This window comes from Gorilla gorilla, chromosome 1, assembly GCF_029281585.2.
Source record: "Gorilla gorilla gorilla isolate KB3781 chromosome 1, NHGRI_mGorGor1-v2.1_pri, whole genome shotgun sequence".
Taxonomy (NCBI): domain Eukaryota; kingdom Metazoa; phylum Chordata; class Mammalia; order Primates; family Hominidae; genus Gorilla; species Gorilla gorilla.
In genome coordinates this window covers 234192957-234206178 of record NC_073224.2, presented here as the reverse complement: position 1 = coordinate 234206178, position 13222 = coordinate 234192957, and the positions used below count along the sequence as shown (strand labels likewise).

Below are 13222 nucleotides of genomic sequence, written 5' to 3'. Positions count from 1 at the left end.
AGGGACACACAAACACACGCACATGCACACCTACACACACGCAGGCACTCCCACTCAGCCCCCAGAGATCCATCCACACTCGAAGGAGGCTCAGACAAGAAGTAAACTAGCAGAAACAACATCATTGGCTGGGTTAGCTCCTCTCTATAATGGTTTTAGAAACCTGGAATTTTTTTTTAAAGTACAGGCAGGCTGGGCGAGGTGGCTCATACCTGTAATTCCAGCATTTTAGGAGGCTGAAGTGGGGGAGGATCGCTTGAGCCCAGGAGTTCAAGACCAGCATGGGCAATGTAGCAAGACCTCATCTCTACAAAAAATCAAAAAATTAGCCGGGCATGGCAGCGTGCGCCTGTAGTCCCAGCTAGTCAGGAGGCTGAGGTGGGAGGACGGCTTGAGCCCAGGAACTCAAGGCTGTAGTGAGCCATTATTGCACCACTACACTCCAGACAGAGCAAGACCCTGTCTCAAAACAAGTACAGGCACACCCCATTTTATTGCAGTTCACTTTATTGCACGTCAAGATATTGCCTTTTTTTTTTTTAAACAAATTGAAGGTTCGGGGTAACTCGAGTCAAGCAAGTCTGTTGGCAACATTTTCCCACGAGCATGTGCCCACTTTGTATCTGTGTGTCACACTTTCGCAATTCTTGCAATATTTCAAACTTCTTCCTTATTATATCTGTTGTGAAGCTGGTTCTCCCAGACGTTCCCTGCAGGCTGTTTATGCAGCGCCCATCCGAGATGAACCCGCAGGACACTCAGGATCCCAGACTGCAGGAGGAGCCTGGGATCACAGGTGGGGCAGAGCAATTTGTCAATGTTTATGAGAGGAGTCCTCCTTGGCAGCCCAGTCTTTATCCTCACTCTCGTGGAAATGAGATTCAACCTCTCCTAATCACCTGGTGCCCGAGGAGCAGGTAGGAGCCTGTCCCAAGCCTGAGTTTCCTGGGAAATCTACATTTCAGCACAGATGGGTTCCCGGCAGCTTAGTGCTCTGGCTGTCCTTAGGCCACTGAATCATTTCACCTGCTAGTTTTTTTTATTGTTTTTGAGATGGAGTCTTGCTCTGTCACCCAGGCTGGAGTGCAGTGGCGCGATCTCGGCTCACTGCAACCTCCACCTCCTGGGTTCAACTGATTATCCCTCCTCAGCCTCCCAAGTAGCTGGGGTTACAGGCACCCGCCGTCATGCCCAGCTAATTTCCGTATTTTTGTAGAGACGGGGTTTCACCATGTTGGTCAGGCTGGTCTTGAACTCCTGACCTCAGGTGATCCGCCCACCTTGGTCTCCCAAAGTGCTGGCATTACAGGCGTGAGCCACTGCGCCCGGCCTTGCCCACTGGTTTTATGAGAAAGAGACATGGGAGCCTTTTCCCCAGCTGGGACAATCATCAGACAGTCACATGGAGTCACAGAACCATCCTGCAACAGCATCCCAAGACCTGGCCATTGGGCAGGATGTGAGACTTGTGAAGGGTCATAAATGACCCTTTGAATCAGTCTCCCTCTGCACAGCAAAAGCCCACCGCCCTGCGTTCACCTTTGCCCATCAGATAGGGCTTGGGGGGCACCTGAGGAGGAGGTGCCTGCCACTGCATGTGGAGGAGGATGTTGGCGTTCCTATTTCACAAGCCCGGCTTGGAGAGCCAGCGGAGACCTTCTGGGCAGCTAGCTCTTGCACACACCCCTGTGGAGAAACTCTGCCTTCTTGCCTGGGGCCCAGAACCTTACCCACCCAGGCTTGCCCCCTCCCTTCCAGGGCCCACTGACCTCCTGACTCAGGCTCCCCCGAGCGCCTGACCCTGTGAGTCACTGGCCCATCTACAATCCTCCTCCCCCGACTGCTTGAGTTGTAGCTTGATTGGAGCCAGGTCAATGCAAGTCACAGAACTGCGAACTGAGATGGACTCTCAGAAGCAAGAGGTGGCAAGCATGGCGGAGAGGAAGCGAGAGTCCTCCTGGCTGGTTAGATCTTACAGAGTTTAAGCTGTACTGAGAGTTTTTATGGGGACAAGGGGTCAGTCCTGTGCCTGCCTGATGTGGAGTCCTAGGCGGGCTTGGGCCGCAGGTTACCTGCTCCCGGAGGCTCATGAAGGCAGTGCCAACAGGCGCTCATTCTCAGCAATGGGTGAAAGTAAGAGGAACCTGACCTTCCTCGTCTCCACACCTCCCCAGTATTTGTCCTCATGGAGTAAATATCCAACAGTGATCCCAGGGCATGGGAGTGGGAGTTAAGGCAAATGCCAGACTGTCCAAGGCTCATTACAGGGTCGTCCTCTCATCCTCTGCTCACTAGTCCACTATGTTCAGTGAGCACCCACTGTGCACCCTGTGCCTTGGGGACATGGAGGCGTGCTCAGCCCCAGCCTCGCCCTCTGGGAGCTTACAGTCTAACCCTCTGGGCCCAGGGAGGTGGGAAGATGGCACGGCCTTGCTGGGAGCCTCACCCTGTTGGCTGAACAATGATTTTTTCAATAATGCCTACAGCTTCCTTCATATCCTGCCACCCAAACCAGTGCCAAGGTCATCATGGGCTTGTGTGGCACAGTCAGATTTAGTGACCATCCCCACTCCCACATTGGTTCTGTCTTCTTGCCCCCGGTGCTCTGGTCCCTAGCACAGGCTGCTGATTTGGGGACTCGGGGGAGAATCCTCCACCTTCTGCAAATGCTTAGCCATGAAATGACAGGTGTTTGCCTGACTATGATTTCATGAATCCCCCATGAAATGATGGGTGTTTGCCTGATTATGGGCCAACAGTGCCCCCCACTCCTTGTGGGCACTCCTGGGATCAGCAGCCCCTTCCTAGCCTTCACAGGGACTCTAGGCCTCCATGGAAAAGAAAGAAAAAAAAATTTTTTTTGAGACGGAGTCTTGCTGTGTCACCCAGGCTGGAGAGCAATGGCTCAATCTTGGCTCACTGCAACTTCAGCCTCCAAGGTTCAAGTGATTCTCTTGCCTCAGCCTCCCGAGTAGCTGGCACATGCCACCACACCCAGCTAATTTTTGTATTTTTAGTAGAGACGGGGTTTCACCATATTGGCCAAGCTGGTCTCAAACTCCTGACCTCAGGTGATCCACCCGCCTTGGCCTCCCAAAGTGCTGGGATTACAGGCGTGAGCCACCGCACCCACCCAGAAAGAAAAATCTTAACAAGTTGCTTCCAGTAACCAGTCTCAATGAGTAGCAGGGAGTAGTTTGCAAGAAAAAAAAAAAAAAGTGAAGATGTCTCCCATTCTTTAACCTGCTCCATCCCTCAAATTCCTGCTGCTCCATGGCAGGGGCCTTGCTCACCCCACATTGGCACAGACTCTGCTGGAGTCAGATCCTCCAAAGCCACAAGCTTCCTTGAGGCCACAGGGCAGCCTCATTCTTGTTCTGCCCCTTCCTCACACTGAAAGACTGCATAGCCTGGGGTGCAATGCCCAGGTGTGAAATTGATGCTCGGGAAAACAAATCCTTCCCAAAGTCACTTCAGGAATCCCCCAGCCCCACCACACAGACCCCTGGATGTATACTGCCCCTATAATTCTGCTCTAGGCAGAAAAGCCTAGGAGTGGAGGTGACAGCTCCCAGCCTATGCACCCTTTTGCTCTGCTCTGCTGCCCTGTAGAGCCCTGGAAGTGACCAGAGCCCTTAGGCCACTGCTGCTGCATGCCCAGAGGGTCCCAAGCTGAGCTGGGCAGGAGGTAGGCCCAGGCAGGGCTGGGAGAGCAGTGACCAGGCAGGGTGCACGGCTGCACTTTGCCCAGGTCCTGGCTCTGGCTCTGGTCTGGTGCCAGTGCTGGGGTGGGTGTGTCGGCTGCCCACGCAGCTGCGGGGTCCAGTTCCAGAACTATCTCCACCAGCTGGGATGGGGGGCTTCTTCTTCACCCTGCTGCCTCTTGTCCTTTCTTCTCCGGCCAAGTTGGGGGTGAAGCAGGGACGCTCCTTTTATTCCCTGAGCCGAGCCCCAGCCCCAGGGCTTTCAGTCTGCCACGCCAGTCACAAACATCCGGCTTCCGGCCTGGGTGTGGGTACTGGGCTGGCCCCTAATGATGGGAACAGCAGCCGCCACCAAGAGCTTCAACCTGTCCAGTGCCCCAAGGTCCCAAGCAGTGGGCAGGGTCTGTGGATCGGCCGAGGGGCTACCACGGCCGCCAGAGGCCAGGGCCGCAGGGAGGCGAGGGCGGCGAGGGCACCGGAGCGGATGCGGGCTCTGGGGCAGACGCGGGCGCTGGGGCGGGGGCAGACGGGCCGCTGGAATCCCCAGCGCGCCCGCCGTCCAGGGTGGCGCTGGCCGCTCTCCGCCACAGGTGCTCCAGCAGGCGCGCGCTCACGGCGGGCTCCAGGACACGGCAGGCGGGCAGCACGCGGGCCAGGCGCGCCACACAGGCGCTGTAGCCCTCGCGGTAGCTGTCGCAAGGCACTGCGGGCGGAGAGCCGCGTGAGGTGCGGGGTAGGGTGCCGGGTGCGGGGTGCAGAGCGCGCGGCAGGGCAGGGCGGGCTCACTCACGGGGCGCTGCCGTGGGCCATGAGGACGCAGGCAGCTCCTGCAGGAAGCGCACGGTCATTTCCAGGACGTCTGCCTTCTCTAGCTTCGAGCAGTTGGAGTTCTGCGCCCGGCCACGAGGAAGAGCGACAGAGAACCACCAAGACAGAACTTTGGCCGGCTACCGTGCGCACCCTCGCTCTAGTCGGGAGCTGGGTGTGGGGCGCGCCGTGGCCTGCTGGGGGTCCGCTCCGATGCGCCCACCCCACCCAGGCTCCGCCTCGGGCGCCGCGCGGAACCCCCTGGTGGGTTCCTCCCGCAGGAGCACCCAGTCCCCCTGCCCCCGCTCCGCGCCCCAGGACCCTCTGCCCTCCGCCCGGGCGCGCTCACCTCCCGGCCCAGCAGCGGCAGGATGAGCCCCTTAAGCTGGCTCAGGCTCTGGTTGATGCGCGCGCGCCGGCGCTTCTCCAGCAGCGGCTTCAGGCTCTGCGGACGGGCGGCGCGGTGGTTAGACGGGTCCCCGGAGTCCCCAGCCCCGCCCCCAGTCCCCGGTTCCCACCTTGCGCAGCTCCGCCGCGTCCCCTGCCCGGCGAGGCAGCCCCATGCTCCGCGGGAAAGCGGTGGCAGCTGCGAGCCCCACGCAAACGGAAACCGAGGTCCCGAATGAGGTCCCGGGCGCGGCCCCGGCTGGTGCCAGACGAGTGCGCGCCGCGCCCGCGGCCGAGCTTTAAGGGAGCGGCTCGCCCGCCCCGCCCCGCCCCGCGGAGTCCGGCCGCCCGCTGGTCCCACCTCCTGCCTTTGTTCCTGCGCAGGGTGGAGCCGGGAGGGGAGACCGCGACGCCCCCGGGGATCCCGCTCCCAGCCTTTGCGTCCTATCTACCGCGGGGTGGCGGCCCCCAGTTCTCCACGAGCACCGCGGGAGAGTGGTAAAGGCGCCATCGGGGGCCTTCGCTGCGTGACCCCGAGGGCAGGAGGGCCAGGTGGGGCCAGGCCTTGCCTGACTGGAGCTACGGTCCCTCCTCTCCAATGCTGCCCTTCATTCATTCCCCAGGCTCGGGTTCAGCGTCTCCTCTGAGCCCCGCACTGGGCCGCAGCAGGGGACCCAGCGGTTACGGGAGCTCCCATGAGGGACAGCAGCGGGAGGGACTTGCACCCCCAACTGCTTTATCGGGTGAAGGGCTGAGCTGGACGGGAAATCCGAGTTCCGGAGAAAGGTCGTGACTTGCTCCAGCCCTCGACGCTGGGAACAGGCCGAGCCTGGACAAGGGCCCCAGTCGCTGGACGCCCGGCTCTAAGGAGCCCGTAGAACCCTTCGGCGGCTTGCCTAGTTAAGAGTCTTTTGGTTACCCCACTCCAGGCTTTGGGTGGGGAAACGGAATCCTAGAGAAGCAGAGGCAGCCCTGGAGCCCTCGGAGCTCGTTTTCATTCCCACCGGCTAGGGGTCCGGGTTCTCGCCCGCAGGACAGTCAGGGCTCATGTGACGCGCGGGCGGGACAGTTTTGGGTGCGGGCCCCAGGCTGCCCGCCTGGGCCCCAGTGGCCCGCCCAGGACCGCCTTCGCGCCGCGTGGCCGTTGCTGCGGCAAACCGGCTGGCGTCCCCCGCCCATCTGCTCCGGGCTCCCCTCCCCCGACCGGCTGGCGGGGCAACGGTCACGCCCGCGAACCACACCACGAACTGCCGGGCAGAGAGATGACTGGAGGGATCCACAGAGCCAGCCAGGAGGAGGCCCCTATGGGGCGGGGCCAAGGAAGGCTCTGTCCAGCGTGTTGGATGAACCCCCTGTCCCCCGAACCCCACTTCCGAGCTCCACCCCTGCCGCTAGCCCCACGTCTCCCTCCTTCAGGGTTCTCCCCGCAGGGTGGAAGAAGGCCAGCGAACACACTGAGGGGCCCGGAGAAGCGTGGGCCAGGGGAGCCCAGGCCACCCATACCTATCTGTGGCATGGGAAGGAATGTAGGCCACCTTTCATGGACACTTACTGTGTGCCAAGCTCAGGGCTTAACGCTTTAAGGCTTGCGAACCTGCATTAACCCTCATAAAAGACCTAACAAGTGAGAATAAATCATTCAACAGATTTGGCCCAGCAGGGCTTGGAGGAACCTGAGACCTTGTTCTCCGTGGTTGAGGCCAGTTTGACTCCATAGGCCTCCCCTAAGTCAATTAATTGTTCTTTAAGAGCTCAACAAACTCTGTGGATCTTTTCCCTCTCATCCCCAGGCCAAGCCACTTAGCTTGGCTGACTCAGTTCTGCACCCACAAGTCCGCCTGCAGCATCTGCATCTTGGGGAGGGACTGACCCTAGCTCCTGGGAGAAAAAGGCTGAAGGAGGAGGCTCCCCTTAGAACATCCCCCTCCAGGCTTGCGGACCACCATTTGAAGACTGAATGGCAGGGGAGCAAACACCATTTCCATTGCCAGTTACCCCCAGTTAAAAATATTTCTTCCTCCACTCTCCCATTGGGTAAAGGACTTTAACCAAGTAACCCACAGTTCTCTTCAACTCAAGGATTTTCAGGTTTTGCTGGTTACTTGGAAGGAGTGGTTTGGAATCAGAGGAATGTTAAAGACAGCTAGGTGGGCAAGTGTCGGGTGCAGGCTTTAGGGGAACTGGGGCCACCTAGGATACAGTAAGGATACACTCCACCCCTGCTCCCTACTCTTGGGAAGTGCCCTGGCCCTTGGGTTGAGGAGAAACCTGGGGTGGGCTTGGGTGAGCCCAGCAGAGGGGTGAGAGAAGGCCTCCTGGGGAGAGAATCCCTAAGCTGATAGCTGGAGGTTGGGAGACTCTAGGGGTGCTGTGGGCAGAAGGAACCTTGGGTGGAGAGGAAAGAAGAGCCCAGCAGGCTCAGCCAGGGAGTGAGAGCTTTGCCACTTCCCATCTGTGTCATCTCAGGCAAAATGCTTTAAAAAACAAAACAAGGCTGGGCATGGTGGCTCATGCCTGTAATCTCAGCACTTTGAGAGGCCAAGGTGGGCAGATTACTTGAGGTCAGGAGTTCGAGACCAGCCTGGCCAACATGATGAAACCCCATCTCTACTAAAAATACAAAAAATAAAAAAATTAGCTAGGCATGGTGGCGGACACCTGTAATCTCAGCTACTTGGGAGGTTGAGGCAAGAGAATCACTTGAACCTGGGAGGCAGAAGTTGCAGTGAGCCTAGATTGTGCCATTGCAATCCAACCTGGGTGACAAGAGTGAAACTCCATCTCAAAAAACAAACAGGCCGGGCACTGTGGCTCACGCCTGTAATCCTAGCACTTTGGGAGGCCGAGGTGGGCAGATCATGAGGTCAGGAGATCGAGACCATCCTGGCTAACACAATGAAACCCCATCTCTACTAAAAATACAAAAATTAGCTGGGCGTGGTGGCAGGCACCTGTAGTCCCAGCTACTCGGGAGGCTGAGGCAGAAAAATGGTGTGAGCCTGGGAGGCGGAGATTGCAGTAAGCTGAGACTGTGCCACTGCACTCCAGCCTGGGTGACAGAGCAAGACTTGTCTCAAAAAGAAAAAAGAAAAAAGAAAAAAACCCCTCCCCATCTCTCCATGCCTCATTATCCCCAACTGTGAACTGGGAACAATAGTTGTACCTCTCTCATGGCACCTCTGGATTAAATATCCATGTGAAGCATGGTGAGCACTTGGTGGGTGGTACAGATTTCATAAAAGTGCTACTGCTGCCGTGAGCTCCCTAGGGCTGCTGGGGAGGACCCAATTGGCCCGGTGGACATGGGAGAGCCCGGAGAGGACAGAAGCCTGGCAGGAAGGGCCTGGCTCACAGCCTGAGTTTGAGCCATGTCCTGAAAGGAGTCTGAGAGGTTGGTCAGCAGGGGTGGGTGCTCACGTGTGGCACTAATGGAGATGTCATTAGCAACAGTGGCAGGGGCTCAGGGGCATCTGCTCAGCCCACTGGAATAGCAATAAAGCATCACCTAGCCCTGGCCCACAAAATCACAAAACCATGTGCTAGATGAGCTTGTCCATGACCAAGGTGGCCACCTTAGTTTAGGAGTGGAGAACACAAATTGCAGGGCCTTTTGGAATGGAGGAGGCCCAGGGGAGGGGTGCCCACGACAAGCCATTTTAGCACCTCCTCCCAACAGTACCCTTGCCACTTGCTGGCCTCACGGCACACCTGCCTCTGGGCACCCAGAGGAGGGCAGCGCCAGCCGCAGTGAGCCTGTTGCTTTGGCCACCGCCAGCTCCAGCAGCGAGGCTGCCAGGAAATGACTCCTCCCTCCTTTTGTCTGCAAACCACTGGGCAAGCGACCCAGATTCCAGCGGCCACAGGTCCCATGGAGAGAGTGAGGGCGATCTGGCCGGGTGGAAGTCGTTGGAAACCCACCTGGCTAGGCACAGCCCAGCAGCTCCAGTTACCTGGGCACCTGGGAGCGCGGGAGGCCATCACGCAGGTCGCCACTAGGTGGCAGGCCCAGGGAAGGGACCGGAGGCAGCCGCCGAGTTTAGCACTATGAGTTTAGCACTATGACTCCCACTGTTCCTGGAAGGGGCTTCCTTCATTCTACAGCATTTCCAGTGCTGACTGTGCCAGGCTGGGGCTGGGGCGGAGTGAAACCTTCATCCCGGGGTGGGGCCAAGCCCCCACGGGACTCCAGAGGGGGTGGGTGTTGGGACAGGAGGGGCACAGGGTGTTTCAAGATCGCTGATAGGCCGCCTGCACTCCCACAGCCATGTAGCTCCCACCTTCTGTCAGCTTTTCCTCGCGTCCTTTGGGCACTAGCTGCTCCCACGGCTGGTGTTCAGTGGAGCCCGCAGGGTGGCTTGGCACACATTCGCTGTCCTGCCCGCGCCCTCTGGCACTTTCCTGAGCCCCTGCAGGGGTCTCAGCCCCCTCTCTCTGGATGTCGGCGCTCCCGCGTCTCCCCACAAGCCCTACCCTCCCACCCATCCCTGCCTTCTGTGTGGCTGGAAGCCCCTCCACCCCGACAGCGGCTGCGGGCGGCCTGAGGCCATGGCGTTCCCAGCGCACTAGTGGTTCCTGTCCTGCCTTCCTGCCCTCCCCGCTGGAACCTCTGGGGGCAGTTCTCGGATCTGGAGGGACCCTGGAAGGCAGGGCTCTTTGCAATCTCCGGGGATTTCGACCCAGAGCCTTTCAGGGACGTGGTAGGGCTGCTCCTGCCTCAGGGCCGTTGTCCTCGTGCTCCCCACCCCGCCTGGAATACCCTTCTCGCCGCTCAAACCCAGCCCCACGGCACCTCCTCAGAGACCTTTCCCTGTCCGCCCACGCGGTCTCGACAATCACTCCCCATCACCTCTGGAATTGCGTCGCCGGCGCCTGGAACCGCAGTTAGCGGGCACTGGGCAGATGAATGAATTTGTCTGTGCCTGGACGGCTCTCCAATTCGAACCCAGTTTTGCTGCCCTCTGGGGTCTCAACTGTTACGTGAGGCAAATTAGGAGAGAAGCCCCTGGGCACCTTGCCCCAGTCGCACGAGTGTCCCCGCGTCGCGGCGGGGGCGGGCGGGGAACTCGGGCGGAGGCTGCGGGGCGGGGCGGGGCGGGGCGGGGTGGGGGCGGGCCCGAGTCTTAAGCCGGCGTCCGCGGGCTCCGGCCCCAGAGCGCAGCGGAGCGGAGCGCCAGGCAGCGCGGAGCAGAGGCCGGGCCCACAGCTGCTCCGCCTCCCTGCCCGCAGATCCCCGACGGCCTCACCGCGGGCTCCTCTGGCCCGCAAGGACACGTGCATGGCGTCCTGGGGAAGGCGCTGAGTGCGGAGTCGCGGCGCCGCAGGCGGCACCATGGCCCTGGAGCAGGCGCTGCAGGCGGCGCGGCAGGGCGAGCTGGACGTGCTGAGGTCGCTGCACGCCGCAGGCCTCCTGGGGCCCTCGCTGCGCGACGCGCTGGACGCGCTGCCCGTGCACCACGCGGCCCGCGCTGGGAAGCTGCACTGTCTGCGGTTCCTGGTGGAGGAAGCCGCCCTCCCCGCCGCGGCCCGTGCCCGCAACGGCGCCACACCGGCTCACGACGCCTCCGCCACCGGCCACCTCGCCTGCCTGCAGTGGCTGCTGTCGCAGGGCGGCTGCAGAGTGCAGGTAGGTCCGCGCGGTTCGCCAGGGGCACTGAGGCTTCCTCCTCAGGAGAGAGTCTTGGCCCAGAGTCCCCCGGGGCTCAAGGATGGGTGGGGTTTGGCACCTCCTGGCCCAGCTGAACCCTGCACGGAGCTCCTTCCAGAGGCCCTCAGGTGAATGGGCTCCCTGGCTTGCCAGTACTGGGGCAGATGCCCTGGCGAGCCTGGGTGCTCCCTGGAAGCGCACCTGGGTGATAGGAGCCAGAAGGGAGGGGCCTCCGTGGGGCTTGTGGTTACTAGTATGTACCGGGAGAAGCAAAGCACTGATCCTGTAGTCCTGGGAGCGGTGGGACGTGAGGCCTGGGCAGCAGAGTCAGTCGCCCGTGTCCTTCAGGACCGGATCTGAAAGGAGGCTGGGCAAAGTCCCACAGCCCATCCGAGCTTAGATTCAGGTGTCCCAGCCAGGGTGTGGGGGAAGGGTGATGAGCCGTGGTAAATGGGGGTCTCCCCATAACCCAGGCTGACCCCAGGACTTCAGTGCTGTCAAGCTGTCAGCTGCTTCTCCAACCCAGGCTGATTCTTGCTGCCTCCAGACCCCACCTGGTCACTCTGAGCAGTGACCTCCAAGGGGAGTCCTGGCTGCTGAGAAGCAGGTAGCCAGGCAGCAGTGGGACAGTTCCAGGCACAGGGAACAAGAAGTGCAGAGCCCTGAGGCATGCACGCTCCTGTCCTGTCGGAGGGCCAGCCTCAGGCAGCATGTTCAGAGTGGGTGAGGAAGGGAAAAGCTGCCAGGGCCAGGCCAGAGAGTATCATAGGCCGAGGTTAGGGATTTGGATGAAATTCTGGGTGTGGGGGCAGCCATGGGAGGGAGGAACCACAACTGATTTCCACTTAGACCACTGGGTGACCTGGGGATGGAAGGGGAGGAGTCAGGGTAACTCTAAACTGGCTTACTATGCCCCAAAGATGGCCAGGCCAACCCCACCTGCCTTCAGATAGCAGCCCCACTTCCCACCCTTCCTGGGAGATGGCCCACCTGCTATCTCTCAGTGGGCCCTGTTACCAGGGCTTCCTGGCCACGTGGCCCATGCCCACTCTTTTGGGCGGTGGCATGCCTCCCTGATCCAGTGTCCAGCCCTGGCCAGAAGCCTCCCTGGCCAGTGCAGAGGAGCTGGGAGAAGCAGGTGGCCTTGGGCCCAGCTTATCAAGTCTCCTGCCCTCTGGGCTGGGCAGGCTTGGGTGTGGGGGGAGAAAGTGTAGGGGGGATGACCTGGATCCTTGGGCTTGCCCAGCCCAGAGAGATAAGCTGCTTTAGGGTGTGGTCCACCACGCATGAGGCCCCTGGGGCCTGGACAGCTGGACAGCCTGGACAGGCACAGGCCAGAGCCCAGAGGCCTGTGGTCCTCTCCTTACAGTTTCCACCACTTAGAGGCCCAGAGCCAGTGGGATCCCTGGAGCTTCAGACCCACAGTCCCCAAGGCCAATAGGAAGGGAGTACCTTTCTCAGGAGCTGGGGCTTAGGTCACATTTCACCATGGTTCTGCCTGGGTGCCCGCTAGCCAGCCCTGACCTTTGGGCTCAGAGGGGACAGACTGAACCAGTCTCTGGTCCCCACTCCCAGCTTTCTAGCACACAGGAGGGGCCTCGGTGTTGTCCTCAGCTTCCTATGGGCCATCACATTCTCTGCCCCATCTTCCTCCCTGCCTCCTTAGCAGGACAGCCAGGCAATTGCCCCCACCCTGCAGGCTGCCTGAAGACCCTACTAGTGGCCCCAGGGCCCCCAGCTCCCTCCGTGCCCTCTTTTCCTTGCATTTCTCACAGGAGCCTCAGAGGTTCTCTTCCCACCGTGATTTGACTTCCTGAGGCCTGGGGTCTCTTGCCAGCTCCTGCTGCCTCTGCCAGTCTGTAACCACAGTGCCCTCTCTCTGGGCAAGGCGGGGCAGAGAGGCTTTACTCCCTGATCCTAGTGAAGTGTGTCCACTGCCTCCTGCACCCCCAACCCTGCCCACCCCTCTGTCATCCTATGTGCTTGGTGCTGGGAGGTTGTTCTGTTCCCGAACCAGTACCCACTCTGCCAAGTGCAGCAGCCTCTGTGTCTAGATGTTCCTGGGAATTCTCCTCCCAGCACAGGTCCTGTAAGCACTCCCCTCCAGTCCCTTTCTCAGCAGACACACACAATGGGGTGTGCACTGATGACACATTCAGCAGTTCTGGGCCCAGACCTCTGGCCCCACCTGCTCTGAGGTCCCCGGGGAGAGTTTTGTCCAAGCCCTCCCAGAGACCACCACTAGCCTGCACCTAGCACCCCTGGCTGACTGCCCCGGACCCGCCCACCAGTACCCAGCAACTTCCACCTCCACAGGGGCGAGAACACAGGCTGCTCCTGTGGCTGGGCACTGGCGAGTCTGCTGGGGGAGGGGCCGGTTTTCTGCACTGAAGTTGGGTTCTTGGAGGCCCACCAAGGTGGAGGTCTCTGTTCCCACGTGACACCAAGGAAAGGTGGAGAGATCGGGGGCAAGTGTTGGATGCAGGGGGTGACCCCCAATCCTGATGCTAGCTTGGTACAGCCCCACAGCCCCCCTTCCTGGCCCTGCTCAGCCCAGTAACCCTGTGTCACTCCTTCAGGCATTCCCTGAGCCCCTGGGAGTCAGGGCTGTGGCCCTGGGCCTGGAGCCAGTCTCCTGCCGTGACAACCAGGTGCCTGTCGTGTAGGCAGCTCGCAGTCA

General features: G+C 60.3%; 2 protein-coding genes across 9 annotated transcripts in view; one reads left to right on the top strand and one right to left on the bottom strand.

Annotated features, from left to right (window-relative positions):
- Positions 1-489: 489 nt before the first annotated feature.
- Positions 490-5220, bottom strand: HES2 (hes family bHLH transcription factor 2). The gene is made up of 4 exons (XM_019010410.4): positions 5030-5220; positions 4861-4956; positions 4495-4594; positions 490-4407 (listed from the first exon to the last, which is right to left on the bottom strand). Exons 1-4 carry the CDS (start codon positions 5072-5074, stop codon positions 4127-4129), a joined length of 522 nt encoding a protein of 173 aa, XP_018865955.3. The 5' UTR covers positions 5075-5220; the 3' UTR covers positions 490-4126.
- Positions 5221-10047: 4827 nt separating this feature from the next.
- ESPN (espin) overlaps positions 10048-13222 on the top strand; it is a 35488-nt gene continuing 32313 nt past the window's right edge. For 4 of the 8 annotated variants that reach the window (XM_031011727.3, XM_031011724.3, XM_031011720.3 and 1 more), the window contains exon 1: positions 10048-10521. In XM_031011727.3, coding sequence (XP_030867587.2) covers positions 10228-10521 — 294 coding nt within the window. In that variant the 5' untranslated portion in view covers positions 10048-10227. The remainder of the gene's footprint in view (positions 10522-13222) is intronic. The other 4 variants (XM_055383082.2, XM_055383074.2, XM_055383069.2 and 1 more) reach the window with 1 other exon arrangement.